The sequence below is a fragment of the Caretta caretta genome, chromosome 5 (genome assembly GCF_965140235.1).
Source record: "Caretta caretta isolate rCarCar2 chromosome 5, rCarCar1.hap1, whole genome shotgun sequence".
Classification (NCBI taxonomy): Eukaryota; Metazoa; Chordata; order Testudines; family Cheloniidae; genus Caretta; species Caretta caretta.
In genome coordinates this window covers 3,386,498-3,408,422 of record NC_134210.1, presented here as the reverse complement: position 1 = coordinate 3,408,422, position 21,925 = coordinate 3,386,498, and the positions used below count along the sequence as shown (strand labels likewise).

General features: G+C 58.0%; 1 protein-coding gene across 1 annotated transcript in view; it reads left to right on the top strand.

Moving 5' to 3' along the window:
* Window positions 1-14,562, top strand: part of ARID3C (AT-rich interaction domain 3C) — a 141,727-nt gene extending 127,165 nt beyond the window's left edge. Inside the window, exons 7-8 of the mRNA XM_048850238.2 lie at window positions 5,259-5,348; window positions 10,623-14,562. Coding sequence (XP_048706195.2) covers window positions 5,259-5,348; window positions 10,623-10,774 — 242 coding nt within the window. The 3' untranslated portion in view covers window positions 10,775-14,562. The remainder of the gene's footprint in view (window positions 1-5,258; window positions 5,349-10,622) is intronic.
* The last annotated feature ends 7,363 nt before the right edge of the window (window positions 14,563-21,925 follow it).

Here is a 21,925-nt window from a genome sequence, read left to right as displayed (position 1 = left end):
TCATTAGTCAACTTCTGGACTGACGTCTTTGCTTCTTCCAGTACTTTTTCAATGGATAGCTCTCTGATTGATCCAAATGTATCTTCTGTTGCTGGACAAAGATCTACTATTGTTGTAGCAGATGCCTGGATGGCATTGTTTAATGGCCCAAGTGCTTTCAACAGTAGACTTACGAGAGAGAGAGAATGACAATAGTCTTCTCTGAACGTAGTAGCAAAAGTAATCCACCAGCCTCACTACTTAGATCCATCCCATCTTGGTAGATACTTTCCAAAGCCAGTATTAACGGCTGGAGTAATTTTAAGACAACAGCCAAGGATCGCTCATGAGAAAGCCAGAGGGTTTTCCCAGGTTGGACTAATTTGAACTTCAGTCCCAGTGTATCTTCTATACTTTCCAAGATATTCAGTCTTTTTGGACTCTTGCTGAAAAAAGAATACAATGAAGACATTAAATTTGTAGCTTTTTAAATGTCTTTTGAAGAGTCTGCAGCCCGTACGAGCACTGCTTGGAGTAGATGGCCTCTGCAGTGTGTATAGGAGAGGCTAGGGTTACACTTTTCTCTGAGCAAAGCTTGTGCTCCACCGTGTCTTCCAGAGAAGTTTGCACAAATGCACAAGCAGCCATCTGTTTGGGGTCCTATTGACAAGCATTTAACTCTTCTAAGATGTGGGTTGTCACAGATGCAGCCAATCTGTCCTCTATAACTTGAACATCTAGAAATGCATCTACTGGCCTACCGCTGACATCAAGATAACGTACACAGTGACTTAATACTTGATGCCCATTTGCATCGGTGCATTCATCAGCCATGTATGCAAATTTTTTGAATGTGGTGAGAGAGTTCTTCACTTTTTCTACTGTTGAGTCTTTCATTGTTGCATCACGTGCTTCTAGCCAGTCCGTTGAGTTTCCTGCAGAAAGACAGTGAGCATTTGCTGGTCTTGTTCGGAACCAGTGTCCAACTCCAGGATGAACAAGTGACCATGCACTTAACATTGGCCTCCAGTTCGTAGTGTGTGGCATCTCTTGCTTAAATAGACAGTAGGATGCCACAGCCATGTTTGTTCGCATGAACTGTGTTGTGTCTCCAGCATTCTTAACAGCCTCATTAAGTACTTATAAAATTGGCTTTGAAAGGGGCTTATGAGGCTTTCTGCATGTTGATGCACTCCAGAGGCCCTGTGTTTTGCAGCCTTTTCACGTAGTTTGTCAGCATTGGCTTTGCTGATCGGTTTGACAAACCAAGCTCCTCCACTTTTTCCAATTATAGCACTGGGAAGCTTTCCTTCTTCATAAGCTTTTTTGCAAGAGGTGCACCAGTAGCCATCTTTTGTAACTTCAGTAAATGGGAACACTTTGACCGACAAACATCGGGAACTGCCTTTAGGTTTTGGAGACACGGTTTCTTCAGTAGGTAGCTGTTTTCGTGCTTTGGGCTGGCCGGATGTAGATACACCACTTGACCGTTCAGACGACATGTTGATATAGTCTTGGTTCTTGACGTGTTCTTCACCTTGGTTAGTTTTTGAGGCCTTTGAGTGGAAAAATTGTTTTTTGTCTTTTCATTTTCACTTTGACCTGCAACATATAAAAGAGATCTGAATAAAGTCAGTGTTTTGTTAGGATAATGCAAATTTAACGTAAGGATAATGCAAGTTACACCAAAACACATAACAGGTCTAGATTTCTAAAAAGATATAATTTTTTTTTAAAAATGTATTTAATTTAAATTGACTTTTGAAAAGTAAGCCATCCTGGGATAAGAGGGAAGTCCTCTCATTGATCAGTAACTGATTAAAAGATGGGAAACAAAGGGTAGGAATAAATGGTCAGTTTTCAGAATGGAGAGAGGTAAATAGTGGTGTCCCTGAAGGATCGGTACTGGGACCAGTCCTATTCAACATAGTCATAAATGATCTGGAAAAAGGGGTAAACAGTGAGGTGGCAAAATTTGCAGATGATACAAAATACTCAAGATAAGTCCAAAGCAGACTGTGAAGAGTTACAAAGGGATTTCACAAAACTGGGTGACTGGGCAACAAAATGGTTGATGAAATTCAATGTTGATAAATGCAAAGTTGCAAAACACAATCTCAACTATACATACAAAATGATGGAGTCTGAATTAGCTGTTAACACTCAAGAAAGAGCTCTTGGAGTCATTGGGGATGGTTCTCTGACAACATCCACTCAATGTGCAGTGGCCGTCAAAAAAGCCAACAGAATGTTGGGAATCATTAAGAAAGGGAGAGAGAATAAGACAGAAAATCTCATATTGCCTTTATATAAATCCATGGTTTGCCCATATCTTGAATACAGTGTGCGGATCTGGTCACCCCATCCGAAAAAAGATCTATTGGAATTGGAAAAGGTTCAGAGACAGGCAACTAAAATGATTAGGGGTATGGAACAGGAGGAGAGATTAAAATGACTGGGAATTTTCAGCTTGGAAAAGAGACGACTAAGGGGGGATATGATAGAGGGCTATAAAATCTTGACTGGTGTGAAGAAAGTGAATAAGGAAACGTTATTTAATCCTTCACAGAACACAAGAACTAGCAGTCACCCAATGAAATTTATAGGCAGCAGGTTTTAAAAAAACAAAAGGAAGTATTTCTTCACACAACATAAAGTCAACCCATGGAACTCTTTGCCAGGGGATGCTGTGAAGACCAAAATTATACAATAAAAAAAGAACTAGATAAATTCCTGGAGAATAGATCCACCAGTGGCTATTAGCCAGGATGGGGAGGGATGCAACACCATGCTCTGAGTGTCCCTGGCCTGTTTGCCAGAAGCTGGGAATGGGCGACAGGGGATGGATCACTTGATGATTCCCTGTTCTGTTCATTCCCTCTGAAGCACCTGGCATTGGCCACTGTCGGCAGACAGGATACTGGGCTTGATGGACCCTTGGTCTGACCCGTTATGGCCGTTCTTATGTAAAAATTAATTATAATAATAAAAATGTTTAGTACAGAAAGTCCCCAACATAATGACCTCTCAGGATAGCAACAATGTGAGATAACAACCTTGGCAAATAATGCATTTTAAAAATCTTGGCCTACTAGGAAACATATGTATATAAGTTTCCATTCCCAGTTACAAATCTAGCATTCTGGAGCAAAGTCACTAAAGTATAGTCCAACAAACAAATGTTTATTTAACGGGCCCCTCACTTTTCCTTCTACCGCACCCCCACTCACCGGTGTTGTCCTTGGTCAGTGGAGACTCAGAGTTCAGAGGTGCTTTCACACGAGTTCACCTCCCAGGTTTGGGGCAAGAAGGCGCCTTGCTCATTCCTCCAGCTGCTCACTGTTCACTCTGGCCACTGCTGTTCGTTGTGCCCCCGTTCACTCCATCGCTCTGTTGCCAATGGCCCTGCGCCGTCACCTTCGGCTGCCACCTGCCACTGTGACCTCTGCGAGTCGGTCTCTTGCGGTTCCACCGGCTCTCAGTGATTTCAGCTGAGCTCTCAGTGGGGGAACCTCGCTGCTAGTGCAGACTGGGCCGTCTCTTCCACAGAAACACTGTCCCACAGCAGGTCTAAGTGCTTAGTCCTGATTATCAGTGATTTCAGCTGTAGTGGTCACTGAACACAACAAAAGACTCTCTATGGAGCCTAATCAGCTCTGTCCTTAAACAGGGGAGAGAGGCAGGTCAAACAGTACTTGTGACTCAGACAGACCGTCAAGCAAAACACCTGTCCCCACCCTCTCTCTCCATGCCCTCAGTCAGCACAGGCTAAGTACAGTTCTACTGCCCTTTACTCCTATCATAAGAAAAACAACATTTCATTCCCCCCCTTCCCCCCTCATTCAAGTGATTTGTAACCTAACCCCAGCCAAAATCTATCACTTGGGCAAGGCAGCTCTGTTTGCTGGATACCTAGGTAGATGAGGTGTGAATGTAAATACAATCTGGTCCTGAAGCCTTTCCCCCCAGCTCATCACTAGCTGTCTGGGAGAGCTCATTTAGACTTTGCTTACAAATCATGATTTGAAATGATTAGGTTGGCCAACATCACTGAAATGAATTCACTGACATGGTCATAAAAACAACAGCTGTACAGGGAAGCTAGTCCATGTTCATACTTTTCAAATCTATGATACTTTTTCAGATACACTTACTTTATCATACACTGTATATGCTTTTAACGTGTGTATTAACGTTTCCATTTCAATTCAAATTTCCAAACAGTCACTAAATTGGCATGTAACTAGTTCACAAAACTGGGGTGGGGGGGAATCACTGTATGTATAGATGAGGAGGTAGGGAGGACACACCAATAAATGGCTAGGGAGGGAGGCATAGCTCGATGGATGGATGAATGGGTACCTAAAGCTGGATGGATGGATGGATGGATGGATGGATGGATGGATGGAAGGAAGGGGGCATGTGGGGATGGATGGATGGATGGATGGATGGGGACGTGTGGGGATGGACTGGTGGATGGATGGATGGATGGATGGAAGGGGGCATGTGGAGATGGACTAATGGACGGAGGAATGGATGGATGGAAGGGGCATATGGGGATGGATGGATGGATGGATGGATGGATGGGGCATGTGGGGATGGATGGATGGAAGGGGGCATGTGGGGATCGATGGATGGAGGGATGGATGGACGGATGGACAGATGGATGGACTGATGGACAGAGGGAGGGATGGCTCAGAGTACGTATAGATGGGAAGGTAGAGAGGACATACCAGTGAATGGCTAGGGAGGGAGGCAGAGGGGTACCTATAGCTGGATGGACGGGCAGATAGATGGGTATGTATCGATAGACAGCGAGAGGAGTACGTATGATAAGTGGAGAAGTAGAGATGGACGGATAGGGGGCGGGCTGTGATGACCAGATCTTGCGCCTCACCGGTACTGCTCATTGGATGTTACTTTTGGGGGAGCCTGTCAAACCCTATTGCTGTTGCCTGGTGACACCAGGACATCATCGTGCAAGTCGGCACCACGTGATTTTGTGCCCCAGGGTGTGAAGAGACTCTCCCTTCCAACAAACGTGGCAGCCACGGGGAGTGATGGGAATTGCTCCCCAAGCTGGGCCCTGCGAGATCCCGCCCTCTGCCCCAGCAAAACTGGGGAGGAAAATGTCCCAGTTGCTAACCCAGAGAGCCAAACGGGGTTAGCCAGCTGGCTGGAGCAGGTGGGGGGGCCCATCCCACTGGCTTTGTTTCCCAGGCAGGCCTGTCTAATTTCTGTTTCTCTTAATGCTCATATCGGTCTTTCCTTTCCCTCAGATGACAGACAGGAGACCGCATTGAACCTGTCCACCAACGGCATTAGCAGCATCAACATGTCAATAGAAATAAATGGAGTTGTCTACACAGGTAAATAGAAGGGCTGCTCAGCCCATGTAATTGCGGCCAGGAAATCCAATAAGTTATAGCCACTGCCCGGCCGGCGAGTCCTTCCTTCAATCTGATGTCTTTACTATAAAATCCATTGTAATGAAGTGGCAGGGCCGAGCATGCTGGGGAGGCGGGGGCGGGGAGGCAGAGCTGCAGATTGCCCTGGTGAGCCCCAGTCAATTTGGTGGTGGAGGGCGCTGGGTGGGCGGAGGGGGGAGCAGCACCAGAGGCCTGGGCTTTAATCACTGCGGGATCAGTTGGCCGTAGCGTGGGGGTGGGGACTCACTGCACAACCAGGGGGACTGGCACAGACAGATGGAGGGACTTATGCTGCAGCCAAGACGGTGGACGGCGGCTCCCCAGCTCGTGCCCGCTGGAGAACTCACCTTCCAGAGCCAGGAATGGAACCCAAGATCCCTGAATCTGAACGTTTCTTTGCTGTCCACAAACGTCCATCCATGAAACCTGCTGGCAAAGTGTCTCCCATGGCAGTGGGCTAGCAGGAGGGCTATGCACCCCAGACATCACCGGCACCCCAAGGGGCACCAGCCGCTCTGCACAGGGGTGAATTTCACTGTTAGATCCCCTGCCTTTAATCTAAACCACGTCCGGTGCACCCAGACACCACAATGATGGGTGCCATACAGGTGCTGGTACGAATGCTTTTGCTGAGGGTCATAGTGTTATTTACCCCTTCACATAAAACAAGACCCAGGGGGTCACCCAATGAAATGAACTGGCAGCAGGTTTAAAACAAACAAAAGGAAGTGTTTCTTCACACAATGCACAGTCAACCTGTGGAACTCCTTGCCGGGGATGCTGTGAAGGCCAAAAATATAATTGGGTTCTAAAGGGAACTAGATAAGTTCCTGGAGGACAGGGCCATCAATGGCAATTAGCCAGGATGGTCAGGGACACAACCCCATGCTCCGGGTGTCCCTAAACCTCTGACAGCCAGAAGCTGGGACTGGTCGACAGGGGATGGATCACTCACTAATTACCCTGTCCTGTTCATTCCCTGTGAAGCACCCGGCACTGGCCACTGTCAGCAGACAGGATCTTGGGCTGGATGGACCCTTGGTCTGACCCAGGATGGCCGTTCTCGTGTTCTCAGAAGTGCACTGGGTGCATGCGTGGCTGGGAGCAGAGATGCAGGCGGGGACAGATCTGTGCCGAGAGCCGAGGGCACGGCCCAGAAAGCTGGAGTTCAGTGGGGAGCCTGAATGATCCAGAATCTCCCACCCTTTTCCTGCTCACGAGCTGCGAGGGATCAAGGCTCCGTCTCTGAGCAGAGCAGCGACAGCCCCTCGGCCGAGAGCCCCTGTGGGAGCGGCTGGGAAGGTTTCGTACAATCTGGGGCCTGTCCCTTTAAGTGTGCGTTCCCACTTTGCTAAGTGGGTCACCCCACTCCCCCCTGGAGACGCCTCCTAGCCATGCTGCGCTGCCCCAATTAAAATATAAAGCTGGATTTGACAGCAGTTAAATATTTAACTATATGGAAAGGTCAGGGCTGATAACAGCCCTGTATCTGTACCATCCTTCCTTTGTCTGGGGGAGCCTGCTGGCCTGACACCCCAGCTATTCCCCAGGCTCCTCGCCTACAGGCGCCAGGCACTAGGCAGCAGAGTCGGGAGGAGAAGTCAGAGCCAGAGGCCGGGGAGGAGAAAGCCATGCAGCCAGAGATGAGAGGTGGGGCTACAGGGGAGACGGCTCCTGCACCTTCCGGGATGGGAACGTGGGGAGGAGAGACCAGCGGGGAGGGCCAGCCAGGGCGAGTCCATGGAGGGCGTCACCATGAAGGCAATGGTGAACTGGGTGCTGGACGTGGCTGGAGGGGACCTGATCTCGCTTCGTGGTGGGCGAGAGAGGGATTCCCCTGTGCGTGGCACGTGCCCTGCCCCTCTTCCAGAAGCAGCCCCGTGGGATGCTCCAGATACGGGGCTCTCGCGCCAGGCAGGGAGAAGCCACGTGAGCAAAGGGACAGTTCCGGAGAAAGGTCCTGGCTTCATGACGATCCCTCCCTGCCTAGATCCCGGTTCTCCCGAAAACCTGCCACACGCGACACGGGCTGTGGACCCCCGGGCCATGCTTCTCCAGCTCCCGCCCACACACGTCTCTGACGTTGGTTGGCAGCTGCCCCCAGCTCCTCTCCTCCAGGTGCTGATGCCAGCGGTGGCTGCTGGCGAGGTGGCAGGGTGGGTTCACCCACGTGCAACACACGCACGCTGGCTATTGCAGCCAGGGCGCCAACGTGCTGCTGCGGGCACGGGAGCTTCAGCCCTGCCCTGGTGCCTCCCCGGCCCCCAGCTGCTCCTGTACCTCGGGCCAATCAGGCTGAGCCTCTCACAGGCCTGTGGCCTCAAATGCCGGGGGGCGAGGGCTGGCCAGGGAGCCCCCAGCCCCGGGCCAGCGCAGGAGAGGCCCTGACAGTGTGTTCCCAGGGCCAGGCCGCAGATGTCCCAGGGGACCACTTCCCCCAGCAGCCCCCCGCATGGCTCTGTCTCCTCTGGGCGGCTGTGATCCTTAGGCATGTCACAGCCTCTGCTCACAGCGTCTGGCTGCCCGAGCCCAGCTGCGACGGGCGGCACGAGAGGCTGTAGCGGGCACCTGCCAGGAGTCCAGGGCTCTCGCTGGCGTCGCCGGCTCCTGGTGCACGGCTCTGCTTCTCCCTGGCCTGTGATGGGATCGGGTGGGCCCTGCTCAGCCGCCCAGCTGGGCCAAGCTGGGAGTTGGTGGAGTGGCACCAGAGAGGGCTCTGCCCAGGCGGGTGGGCAGAGAGGTGGCCAGGCCCCATGGGAGGGGCCTGGGTGTCAGGAGACCTGGGTTCTATCCCCGCCACTGCCTAGATAGGTGACCCTGTGTCACGGAGTGTGGGGGAGTCCAGGCCCTGCACCCCTCTTCCTGGGATCCACTGAGACTCTCAGCCAGCCAGTAAAACAGAAGGTTTATTGGACAACAGGAACACAGTCCACTCAGCACGCCTGGTCCCCGTCAATTCCCCTTCGTTTTACTGTTCCCCAGTCACTTACTGCAGGAAGCGCCGTTCACGGGGTGCAGTAGATCCCACCGCTGCCACCAGTTGTCACGGAGTGTGGGGGAGTCCAGGCCCTGCACCCCTCTTCCTGGGATCCACTGAGACTCTCAGCCAGCCAGTAAAACAGAAGGTTTATTGGACAACAGGAACACAGTCCACAACAGAGCTTGTGGGTACAACCAGGACCCCTCAATCACGTCCTTCCTGGGGGAGCAGGGAGCTTAGACCCCAGCCCTGGGGTTCCCTGTGTTCCTCCCCCCAGCCTCCAAACTGCCAACTAAACTCACCCCGCAGGTTCCCTGCTGCAGCCTCTGTTCACATTCCTGGGCAGAGGTGTCACCTCCCCCTCCCCCTCCTGGCTCAGGTGACAGGCTCTCAGGTCTCCCATCCCCAGGGCACATTCCCAGGTCAACACTCCCCCCTCCCTGCTGAGTCACATCGTCACACCCTGGTCCAGTCCCCTTCCCTCCCCAGGCCTGGCGCCCAGTCACCCTTCCTGGTGGGGGGGTGGCCAGCTGGGCCGGGGCCTTGAGCTCTGCTGGGACCCAAGGGCGACGGTCATCGATAAATAACCCTAAATGAAGGCAGCAGCTCCACCGCCCCACTGCACCTCTGGGCTGGCTGCTGCCTCGTCCCTGTGCCCACTGGCTTCCACAGAGACCCCCTCCCGTCCCACATGTCTGGGGGCTAGCCCTGTGCTCCAGGAGGGAAACCAGGGCTCGTGGGCAAGCTCACAGAGCGGCCACCCACTGCAGGAGTTGGACTTACGGCCAGTGGGCGGCAGGAGGGAGCAGTGCCCCGGGGTCTCAGGCCGGCTGCGTGTGTATTGACTAGACTAACGCAAAACCAGTGTGCGATGGGAGCCAGAGCTGGCCTGAAGCTGGGGCAGGCCTGAGCACACGCAGGGGAAGCAGGGGGCCAGCACATAGGGCCCCTTGGGGTATCACAGAGAGGAGATGAGACCCTGTACGTGGGATCAGCGTGCGGTGGCAGGGGCCCATGTACACGATTTGGGGGGGAAGGGGTCCATGTATGGGATCGGGGTGGGAGAGGGGTCCACGTATGGGATCCGGCAGGGAGAGGGGTCCATGTATGGGATCGGGGTGGGAGAGGGGTCCACGTATGGGATCCGGCAGGGAGAGGGGTCCATGTATGGGATCGGGGTGGGAGAGGGGTCCACGTATGGGATCCGGCAGGGAGAGGGGTCCATGTATGGGATCGGGGTGGGAGAGGGGTCCACGTATGGGATCCGGCAGGGAGAGGGGTCCATGTATGGGATCGGGGTGGGAGAGGGGTCCACGTATGGGATCCGGCAGGGAGAGGGGTCCATGTATGGGATCGGGTGGGAGAGGGGTCCACGTATGGGATCCGGCAGGGAGAGGGGTCCATGTATGGGATCCGGCAGGGAGAGGGGTCCATGTATGGGATCGGGGTGGGAGAGGGGTCCACGTATGGGATCCGGCAGGGAGAGGGGTCCATGTATGGGATCGGGGTGGGAGAGGGGTCCACGTATGGGATCCGGCAGGGAGAGGGGTCCATGTATGGGATCGGGGTGGGAGAGGGGTCCACGTATGGGATCCGGCAGGGAGAGGGGTCCATGTATGGGATCGGGGTGGGAGAGGGGTCCACGTATGGGATCCGGCAGGGAGAGGGGTCCATGTATGGGATCCGGCAGGGAGAGGGGTCCATGTATGGGATCGGGGTGGGAGAGGGGTCCACGTATGGGATCCGGCAGGGAGAGGGGTCCATGTATGGGATTGGGGTGGGAGAGGGGTCCATGTATGGGATCCGGCAGGGAGAGGGGTCCATGTATGGGATCGGGGTGGGAGAGGGGTCCACGTATGGGATCCAGCAGGGAGAGGGGCCCATCTACAGGATGGGGGGGGCCGTGTACATGATTGTGGGGGGAGAGGGCACCCCTAGCGTGGCTCCAGGTGAAGGTCTGGGGCTGGCAGTGTTGTCACCTTTGTAGCAAAGCAGCTGTTGGGATACATTTGGGGAAAAGGCAGAAATTGCAGGGCGGGATCTCGAGGGGTCCGGGGTGCAGAGGGAATAATGGGGGGCATAGGGGGAATTGTGGGGTCTGGAGAGGGGGAACATGACGATGGGTATCGCAGGGCCCACGGGCACCGTGGCTGGGGTGCCCGATCCCCATGCCATGGGCTCTGTGGTGCCCTCGGGGGCGTGCTGGGTCACCCTGTGTCTCTTTGCTCCCACAGGTGTCCTGTTTGCCCGCAGACCCCTTGGCCCAGGGGCGCCTGGCAGCAACAGCAGCAGGAGCTCCCACGGCCCGTCGAGCCCGGTGCCCGCGCAGAACCAGCGGCTCTCGGCCTCCTCACGCAGTCACACTCCCGCCAGTGCCTCGCCATGAGGGCGGGAGAGTCGCCGAGGACCCCCCACCCCGCCAGCCCCCCATCAGCCCCCTCAGAAATAAAGCAACTTGGAGTCAAAGTCCAGAATCCCAGGGGAGCACCCGCGACATGCCTTCTGCATGCGTGCCCCCCGCCTCTGACGCAGCAAGACCCCTTCTGCCCTGGCCACCTGGGCCACAGGAATCAGCTGGGGGGGGGGGCGCTCTGGCTGGGCTGCAGTGGGGTGAGGGGCTCTGGCCGGGCTGCTCTGGCCTGTGGGGCTCTGGCCAGACTAACTGTGGGGTGAGGGCTTCTAGCCGGGCTGCAGTGGGGTGAGGGGCTCTGGCCAGGGTGCAGTGGGGTGAGGGGCTCTGGCCAGGCTGCTGTGGGATGTGGGGTGAGGGGCTCTGGCCGGGCTGCAGTGGGGTGAGGGGCTCTGGCCAGGCTGCTGTGGTATGTGGGGTGAGGGGCTCTGGCCAGGGTGCAGTGGGGTGAGGGGCTCTGGCCGGGCTGCTCTGGCCTGTGGGGCTCTGGCCAGACTAACTGTGGGGTGAGGGCCTCTAGCCGGGCTGCAGTGGGGTGAGGGGCTCTGGCCAGGGTGCAGTGGGGTGAGGGGCTCTGGCCAGGCTGCTGTGGGATGTGGGGTGAGGGGCTCTGGCCGGGCTGCAGTGGGGTGAGGGGCTCTGGCCAGGCTGCTGTGGGATGTGGAGTGAGGGGCTCTGGCCAGGGTGCAGTGGGGTGAGGGGCTCTGGCCGTGCTGCCCTGTCCTGTGGGGCTCAGGCTGGGAGGGCTGAGGACTTTGGCTTTCACTGCACACACTTGGACTTGACCAGTGTCGGGGGTGGGGGCGGGGAATGTGGCTGCTCACGTGTCCAGGCCGAGGCAGTGAGCGGGGCAGAGGGATCTGCATGCACCCTGCCCCTCACACACTCACGTATGATGCCCCACACACACGCACACACAGAGCACATTCCCCCCCAGCATGCCCCCGTGGAATCCCCTCTCTCCGTTACACACACACACAGAGTCTGTATGTTACCTGCTCATGTGGGACACCTTTCATCGTTATACATAGAGCCTGCCCTGGTACACACTCACTTGTGGTACCCCCGTCACACACTCACATGTTGTACCCCCGTCACACACTCACTTGTGGTACCCCCATTACACACTCACTTGTGGTACCCCCATCACACGCTCACTTGTGGTACCCCCATTACACACTCGCTCATGGTAGCCACCCCTCTTGCACACGGTCCTGTTGTCTCCCTGCTCATCCTTGGCAAACCACATGTAGTGTACCTGGGGAAGCTCCCAGCCACCGGCCCCAAGGCCAGGCCAGAGAGCAGGACAAGGAGGAGCGGGTGGCGGGGGCAGGGAGACAGAGCAGCAGGCAGGGGAGGGGAATGTCTGGTCCTGGGGCTGGCCACAGTGCTCCTCATGGACTCAGCCAACCCCTAAGTGCCCCATCCTGCCCCCAGCCGGGGGCACTGGCAGAGCTGATGGGGCTGGCTGGGCACAGAAGCCTTTCTGGCCCTGGGGAGGAGCGGAGGGGCTGTTTGGATGCCAGCTGGGGACAGCAGCCCCTCATAGTGGTGTCTGGGCTCCTGTGCCAGGCAGCTCCTAGTTCGGTTGCTGGGTGCTCTTTGCCCCTCCTCTCAAGTCGCCTTCACCTTCGTTACTGAATTCCCTCCCTGTGGGGCTCAGGGCCACAACCCTGCACTGTGGGTACAGGGAGGGCACCCCCTGCGGGCCTGCACTGTCCCCCGTGCTCCCCTCCTCCACCCACAAGGCCCCCAAAGATGGGAGAAGGAGCCCGCGGGGCACTTGGATAAGCTGGACCCTGAGGTGTAAGGAGGATTCCTGGGGTTAAAGTGGCGACCTCAAAGCACCCACCTGAGCCAGGAATCCCTGGCCCCAGGGCGCCCGGCATTGCCCGCTGAGCTGTGGTGAGCTCGGCATAGATCCCGCCCGGCCCCCTGGTGCCAAACCTCACCAGACTCCTGCCCACCTCCCCCGGGGCTCGCAGGGCAGGATCCGTGCCCCCCCCAGGCCACAGGCAGAGGCGGGGTAAGGCTGTGTCGGGCGCCGGCCCAGCAGCAGGTGGATCTCACACGGACGAGGCCAGGCTGGGCGATCGGCCCCAGGGAAACGCCCGGAAGGGCCAAAAAGAGTGAAAAGGGAAATGGGGCTTTTCCACTGAAATTGTGATATTAAAAAAGCAGGACGTTTCCCCTCCCCCAGTCTGTACCCCGCCCTCCTCCTCCATCGCCCGCAGAGCCCCTCCCCACCCCCCACCGCCTGGCCTCAGCACTGCAGGGCGGGGGGCTGCAGTGAACATGGGAGGCACTGGGGCAGCCTGCTGCGGGGGAGGGGGGATGGGAGGGGCTAGGGCTAGTGGGAGGGGCAGAATGGGTTGCGAAGGGGCGGAGTCTGGGGGTGGAGCATAGGTGGTGGGCGGAGTCTAGAGCAGGCAGTGCAGGAGGGGGGCCAGTCTAGGGGAGGCCGTCCTCGCCGAGCATGTCGCCCAGTTTGTCCCACGGTTGTCACCATCCTGGCACTGAGATCCAGCTCCCCCACCGATGCCAGCTGTGGTTCTCCCCATCCCCATCAACTCCCCCCCCCACCTTACTGCAAAGACCCCCCCCAAATACCTCACTGTGCAGAGAAGCTGCCAGGCAGGGAGCACACGGCGCTACCTCATCCCCCCCTGCAGGGCCCTTGCCCGCCGCGACTCCAGAGCCCTCTGGGGAGCCCGGCGGGATGCTGCCTTCCTTCCCTCCACTCGCTGCCTCGCCCAGGGCTGGGGGGTTCGTTTGCACGCGTGTAAATTGCTATGGTACTAAAGAAGGGAACAAGCAGATCTAACCTCACGGCTACCTCATTGTGCGCCAGGAGGTGCCAACCTCCAGGCTGGCAGAGGGTGCCAGGGGTGACACCCAGAGTCTGGCCTGAGTGGTCTTTGCAGCCTCAGTGCTTTCTACTGCAGGGCGAGGCCAGGAGATCCGTGCCGAGCTGAGGGCCACGGCGCCGTCGGCAGACTCAGAGCCGCGGGGTGGGCTTGGGCGGTTCCTGGTGGGAATCCCCTTTTCATCTTCCCAAAGGGTCAAAGAACAATAATCCTGCAACTGACCAAAGACGCCCTCTTCCCCGAAGAGGATTCTCTTCCTGTGCCCCCCGGGGCTCCCCCAGAGCTGCCTCCCGGTGGTGGCGCAGGGAAGGAGCGGCTGTAGACTGCCAAGGCTCTGTTCAGCCCGTCCTGCTGGGACGTGCTGGGCACCGCATCAGCGCCCGGCGTGGCTGGAAGAGACGGACACTTACGGCGCCGTTCCACCGGCCCCTGAGGACAAGGGACTGGACTGAGCCAGGGTGTGGGCGGCCGGGGCTGGGGTTGAATTTCAAAGCTCTTGTACCAAAGATCCAGTGCCTCAAGCACTTGGCTTTCACTTTGTAGGGCCAGTAGCACCCGGAGAAGGGGAAAGGAAGCAGAGAATGATCTTACTTCTGTCTATTTGTCTGTCTGTCTGTCTGCTCTTGGCTAGGAGCTCTTCCTTTGCTGTGCTAGGCTTAGAGGCTGTATTGGCTTTCGCTCGCTGTGTATGAAGCTTTCCGAGGTTTCTTGCTTTTCCTCCGTTCAGTTTCTTCTCTCGTACGGTTCGGAGTCGATCCAGTGCACGCAGTGGCAGCTGGATTGTGGTGCTCAGGGGTATGAAATAACCAGTAACCAAAAAAGGATGAAAGAGACATTTTCCTGCGGCTGCTCTGAGTTCCAGCGTGTTCAGACAATTAAAATGCTGCTTTTCACTGAGCTCTCAGCTGCCTGTCTTGTGTCTGGCGTTCCCGGTACCCACAGTGCTCCCTGCCCTCGGGCCGGGATTCTCTGGGCATGGTCTGGGCACCGGGCTGGGCACCGCAGCATCAGGTCATGCACAGGTCTCCCAAGAGTGCCGCCTTGCAGGGGGCAAAGTGACGGTGAGGAGGGGGCTAAGCCCACACCGCTCAGGGCGCTGGGACAGGGGCCCCTTGTGTTCCCTTTTCTCTGGAGAGATCTGGGTTTAAGGCCAACCCAGGCTGAGAGTGGTGACAGGTCTATTGGTCTCTCAGGCCCGAGCACAAACCGGGCTGCATGGCAGAACCACCCCACATTTCAGCAGAGCCTCGGACCTGCCAGGACAGCACCAGGAGGGGAGTTACTGAGAGGCGTTGGCAGAAGGGTGGTGGGAGCCAGACCAGGGATAGCAGGGGCTGCAGGGCGTTAGCAGGGACCGTTGGTCCAGGAGGGCATTGCTGTTTGAACATTTCCCATCTCCCCCCCGCATCCATCGCATGCTGTTCCCATCTGTGGGGACTGCACCTGGGACTTTCCGGGCCAAAAGCGCAGGCCTCTGTCATTGGAGCCAATGGAGAGTACGTCCCTGTGTGCAGCAGTGGTAGGTTGTTATCATCCCTGGGGCCAACTGCTGGAGCGGGACAGGAAGACAAGCACAAGGTTAGCAAATCACACACATTCAGGGCGCAGCAGAGGTGGGGAGGCATGACCGTGAGGCAGCATTGTGTCCCCTGGAGGTCAGGCCCCATGGGGCCCAGTCCCAAGGATAAAGCCCATCTTGGCTGAATTCCCTTTGGCCGTGCTCTGATTGCGTCTGTGCAGCGAGCTGGCTGTTATCAGCCAACACACGCCTCCCGTGGATGGATTGGCAAATCCATACTGGGAGCAGCGAGATAATCGGCTCAATAGCTCAGGCCAGTCACTCGCATGGGAAGGTCCCAGCGACAGTCTGCGGTCCCCAGGGGTCCCTCCCAGGGGCCCGGGGCGAGGAGGGGACGTACACCGCACACCAGGTGACAGGCAGTCTGCAGCTCTGCCCGGTTAACAGTCATGTGGGCAGTGCAGCTGGCATCCACAGCCACCTGGGGGTGAGATCCCCTCGCACACGGGCAGGAAACGCACCCCCAGAGCAGAGGGGCGCTATGGACCGTGATGCTGGCCACTCAGTAGATGGCGCATTGCCCTTTGACTCAGCCCAATGCTCCAGCCCGGTACTGGTGCCAACCTGCCAACAAGCCAGGAAAGGCAAGGCCCGGCGGGTCATACCCACCCCCAGTGCTGCCCGTCTGGGGTCTCAAAGCACTTTACAGCCCATTAGACCTCACATTGAACCTCTTCCTAAGCAGGCAGCAACTTCTACGCTCCCGGGGTGCCCCCCCAGAGCCTTCCCGCACCCCCTACATGGCCACGTCCCCAGCCAAGCAGGGGGTGCACTGCAAACCCCGGGAGATTCGCTCCCTCAACTTCACGCCCAGCCCAGCCGCCCCCATCCTTTGCTGCTCACCAAGGACTGAAGCTTCCTCCAGCTTCCCCCTCTCAGAAGGGCTTTTGCCAGCTGGGACGGGGCAGGAAGCCTCCAAGTGACCAGTCTGCAGGGGGCGTTCCTCACTGCAGCCCCGGGACAGCGGGGATTGACCCGGGGACCCCGGCGCTAAAAGCACAAGCAGCTACAGCTCAGGCTGACCCAGACTCACGGCCCCTGGGGGCCAGACGCATCACACCCCCTCACCAGTGGGTTACCCTGCTCCACTCGCAGCCACCCCAGGCCTCCTGCTGCCCAGCCCTAACGGGAGCCTTGATACACGTGGATCCTGCAGCTTTCACCTGCTCTGTTTGCCCTGCTAATGGCCGGGGCTAACCTGGCCCTGCTCCAGGATCAGGCCTCTGGTCAGAATGGAGGAGGGCTGAGCCCAGGGCCCACGGACAGCTCCCCGGAGAGGAGCCAGAAGCAAAACCCCAGCACGGGGGAGGCTGGACTTGGAGCTGAGCCTGCAGCTGGGGCGACAGGGACTCTCAGGGGATCTCGCCACCTGCCTGCAGCTGCCCTTGGCGCATCCGCCTGGGAGGGAGAGTGCCCCCGGCACTGCTTCCCCCCACACCTCTCCATAGGTCCCAGAATTCCTGCAGGGACCACGTCCCCACCGCCCGGGGCCTGCGATCTGGGGGCGCTGGTCTATCGCTAGTGCCCCGCGAGCGAGTGGCTCGCCCTGTGCGAACATACGCTCATGCCCGGCACCACCGGGGTCCAATACGCGGCCCCCCAAGCCATGGCAGGGACAGGGAGTGGGGCGGTGCTGGGCTCTTCTGGTGTAGCGATGCTGATCCCATGATGCTGCCGTGACTGTGCACGCCAGGGGTACCGATCTGCTCCCTTTCAGGGGGGTTCCTGGCACGCTGCCAACAGGGCTGCGTCCCTCGAGTACCCCACTGACGGCCTCAGGATGGTGCCAGGCCAGGCCGCGGGCCTCTGCCTGCCACCCGCATCCAGCCTTATGGACCTAGGAGGTTGATATTAACCAAGACCGCCCCGCAGGTGATATGAACGGCTAGGGCGACTACGTGGTAATATTGACCGGGGGAGCCCCGAGCACTCGACAGCTGTTTACAGCCTGCCTGGGCGACGGGCGGGCGAGTGCCCCTGTTGCGCGGGGACCATGTCGGTGCACTCGTGGGACACAGCCGCTTGCTGAAATCAGCTCCTGCAGCCTGGGTGTGGGGGGGCTGTGTTAGGCCAGGCTTTGGGGCCGATACGAGGGTTGAGCCTGGCCAGGCCGGGGCAACACCACAGCACAGGGGTGTGGCAGGACCTGGGCAAGCTAGCCCAGCTACTGTGCAGCTCGGCAGCGCCTCTCCAGCCGCAGGAGTGGTGAAGGGAAACGGGCAGCTGCTGTTTCTCTGGCCTCCCCATGGGTGAGGTCTATGGGTCCGACTAGAAGCGCCGCCCCGGCTGGCACTGGCTGACGCCTTCCAAATTGGAGTGGGCCCCAGGACGGGGGTTTTCCGGAGCTGAACCTGCTTTGGGACCCTGTTCGAGTGTGGAGGGTTACTCAGGGCCGAGGGATGGGGGCAGCCCGGCCGGGGATGCGAAGCGCATGCAGGGAAATCTCCCTGGTGCAAAGCGCTAGCGGGAGAAGGGGCAGTTTGGGTGAGGCATGTAGCACTCCCGGCAGTTCCTGGGCTCCATGCGGTGAGTGCTAGGGAGGGTCTGTGCCCTGGCTCACAGAGGGGCTCAGACTAGCCTGGGGCCTCCTGGCCTTGACATCATCAAATGGAGTCTGAGACCCCAACAGCTGGCTCTGCCCCCCGACTTGCTCAGAGCCAGGGCTGCCCCTGCAGATGGGGGGGTGCCTCTGAGGGCAGGGCAGGCCCAGAGACCTCAGCAACACCAAGACATGGACAATGACACCAGGCACGGGCCAGCAAACATGAGCCCTAGTTTCTACCTGAATCCTTCCCCGGAGCAGCACTGGAAAGGCCTTGGTCCTGCAGGCCACCCACCCGCTGTCCTCAGCTCAGACCGGCCACGGCTTTTCCAGACACACGCTAGGCAATGAGCGTAACACTGGGCCATGCTTGATGTGCCTCTGCCTTTCCATACACGGAGCGCCCGCTGCTTGATGGGCCACGGAGGATAACAGCCTGCAGCTGCTACCAGGTAGGGGAGCTGCGCCTGTAACTCAAGTAGCAGATTTCAGAGGAACAGCCGTGTTAGTCTGTATTCGCAAAAAGAAAAGGAGTACTTGTGGCACCTTAGAGACTAACCAATTTATTTGAGCATGAGCTTTCGTGAGCTACAGCTCACTTCATCAGATGTTTACCGTGGAAACTGCAGCAGACTTTATATACACACAGAGAATATGAAACAATACCTCCTCCCACCCCACTGTCCTGCTGGTAATAGCTTATCTAAAGTCATCAACAGGTGGGCCATTTCCAGCACAAATCCAGGTTTTCTCACCCTCCACCCCCCACACAAATTCACTCTCCTGCTGGTGCTAGCCCATCCAAAGTGACAACTCTTTACATAATCAAGTAGGGCTATTTCCTGCATAGATCAAGGTTTTCTCACATCCCCCCCACCCCCATACACACACAAACTCACTCTCCTGCTGGTAATAGCTCATCTAAACTGACCACTCTCCAAGTTTAAATCCAAGTTAAACCAGAACATCTGGGGGGGGGGGGGGGTAGGAAAAAACAAGAAGAAACAGGCTACCTTGCATAATGACTTAGCCACTCCCAGTCTCTATTTAAGCCTAAATTAATAGTATCCAATAGTAGCAGAGGCTCTTGTTTGGAATGGGGAATGTCCCTGGTTCAATGCCCCCTGAGGACACATGGGCTCATAGGCCAGCAGGAACTACTGTGGTCCTCTAGGTAGACCTCCTGTATAACCCAGAGCAGAGAACCTCCTGGGGACCCCGGATGGTAGCTATAATGTACACACACTCTTTCCACAGGAGAGCACAGCGTGTACATCTCCTTCGGTAACATGCAGCAACAAAATGGCCACTGTCTCTCCACAGCCCCCTTCTCTAGGCTAGAGAGGTGCAGACAATGGGACACCCTGGGACTTGTAGTCTCTGCAGGCCTGTGAACGAGGCAGCAGGCCTGGGCTGTGTGGACAGGAGGCGCTGCTGGCTTGAGGAAGAAGATGACTTAACTAGAGGCTGAGCGGTTGGGTTAATTAGGCCCAGGGGAGGTTTGTGGGAAATGCAGGCCTGTTTCCTGCAGCTTGTTGGGCTCTCGGGCTTGCTCAGCGTGGGGACAAACCCCAACGCATTCCCCGCTGTCAGCGCCGGACAGACCTGGGGCGGAGAGAAGCGGCCCCGGCTGGCTGCTGCAGTGTTCATTTGGCGCCTCGCTGACCAGCGGGAGACGGGCAGGGGACACGGGTCAATACGGCGCCAATAACCAGAGCAGCGGGGCGGGGGGGGGACACAAAGTGGCCATTTGTTACGGAGGCGGCATCGGGCAGGGGAGTTATGGCCCGTAATTATCCGCCCTGCTTTGATTTTGTGTTGGAAGCCCTGATGGATTTCCCCCCAATAACGACGGACGGGAGGATTGCTTCCCCAGCCAGCGCCGTCCCGCAGGCTCTCGAACGGGGCCACTGGCCGCGCCTGGAGTCAAGGGAGGGCGGGGCACCGGCAGCCACTCTGCTCTCCCGGACGCGTCGGGGTTGGCGGGATGGACGGGGCAAAGCATCCGACTCTTCCAAGACCGGGGCAGGCGAGGGGGGGTCACGCCTGGGCTGGTGAATGTTCATGGTGGCGTCCAGACCCGAGCTGCGGGGCGCTGTCCGCCGTTTAATTGCGGACACGCGGGCAAGAGGCCAGAGGAGAGCGGCCAGACGTGCCAGGGTTTCGCAAACCTGGCCTAGGAGGAAAGGTTAAAAATACTCGGCCTGTTTAGTCTTGGGACCTGAGACGTCTTCCCCTGGGTTAAGGGCTGTTATAACGCGACGTCATAACGAGATGTCTTCCCCTGGGTTAAGGGCTGTTATAACGAGGCAGAGCTGGGAGCACAGGGCAGTGAGGCCAAGTTGGCTAGAAATCCCCCCTCCCCGCCACGCCACCCCAGACACGGGAGGTGGCTGGGCACCCATCTGGTGCCAGGATAAGTTGGAGGAGCACCACCGGGGCCGCCCTCTCCCCCAGAAGATGCTTTATTCTGGGGGTACCATGGTAGCCATCACTGGGAAGGGCTTTATCTTTTCAGCCCTCCCACATTCCTTGGCCTGTCCCTGTTCCGTGCTGTGGGGCGCATGTGGGCCAAGAGCCAGCTGCATTCCTGCGCTGGGCAATAGTTGTGCCGGGGGCAGATCCTTGAGGCCCTGGCTAGGGATGGCAGCTTAGCGCCACTCCCTGTGGAGGCTCCATAGCCACCTGTCCTGGATGGCTTAGGCACAAGAAAGCCGGCCTCTCGGCAGGGGTTTAGACTAGCTGACCCCTGTGGTCCCTTCTACCTCTGGCTCTAGGGGTCTCCCCTCGGAGCCCTGGCACATGGCAAAGCGCGGCAGGGCTGGCCAGCACGGTCTCCCCTGTGGGCCGTGCCGTGTGATGTCCAGCGTCCTTTCTGCAGCTCCCCGGTTGCGTGTCGAAGGCGACTCTCGAGGTGTCTCCGAGAAGGGACGGTTTGGAGCCAGATCCAGGGGCACTGGAGGAAGCTTTGGCCCTCCCGGGTATTTGAACCGGGGGCCTTAGCTGTTGGCCACGAGCGGCCCCGGCCAGGGGGCACGTAACGCACTGGTTAAGGGGGCCCTGCCTGCTTCTAGCTGCTGGCCCCAGAGAAGAGCCTGCTACTGCTGCCGGCTGGGAGAGTTCTTCCCGCACTGGGGCCCCGTGCTTTCTGCAGGGGCTGAACACACTGGCCACTGAGCACGATAAACTAAGGACCCTGATTGCGGGGGCTGAGCCAGCGGTGCCAGGTTCTAGCCCTGCTGCCAACCCGAGCCAGGGTGGGGTCACTGCAGGAGAATACATCGTCCTCGGAGGACCTCAAAGTCCTTTGCTGGGGGAACTGAGGCACGGACGGGCGTGGCAGCGGTGAGGGTGAATTGCAGGCATCATGTGCCTCGGGCCCCGGTGCGCCCTACAAGCCATTTCCCCTGGAACTTACCCTCACGTCCAGGCCCCTGCACTGCCTCAGGGAGGGGTGAGCCTGTCCCACATGGGAAAAGCTTTATGCCCACCCTTCCCAGAGCAAGCAGGGGCTCAGGGTTGGGGCGGGAATAACCCGACCAGCTGATTCCTGACCACGTTGACTCCCAAGTAAGAGACGCTGCCCGTGGGCCCTGCCCTGCACCGCAGAGCGAAGGGGTCATCTCAGCTCTGGTCCCAGCACCCTGGTATTGGCCGCTCCAGCTCCCAGCCCTGCGGGCCAGGGCAGTGCAGGGCTGCCAGGGCACAGGTGAGGGCACTGGGGTCTGACCGGCTTGGGGAAGTGGCCCGTTGTGGCTTCCTGCACCCGCGCTACCCAACCGACCTTGTGTGGGGCTGTCATCTGAAGGCAGGCGATGCATTATAGAGCGACAGCAGCGCCTGGCCAGCCAGCCTCAGCTGGGTGTCATAGTCCCCATACCAGCAGCTAGGAGAGAGTCTCCCTTAGCTCCAGCGGCCAGGGATGGCGCTCTCGGAGCCGGGGACCGTGAGTTCTATCCGGGCTGTCTCGGAGGACGTCCAAGTGGCCTCAGCAGGGCCACCTGCATGAGGCGTAATTCCCAGCCCAGTCAGGCGTCCTGGTGACAGCTCTGCTGGAGCTAGTGCCTGAAATCAGCAGGGCGGCCGTGGCAGCCTGGCAGCGGGCTGGACTAGCCACCTGCGTGCAGCCCTGCCTGACC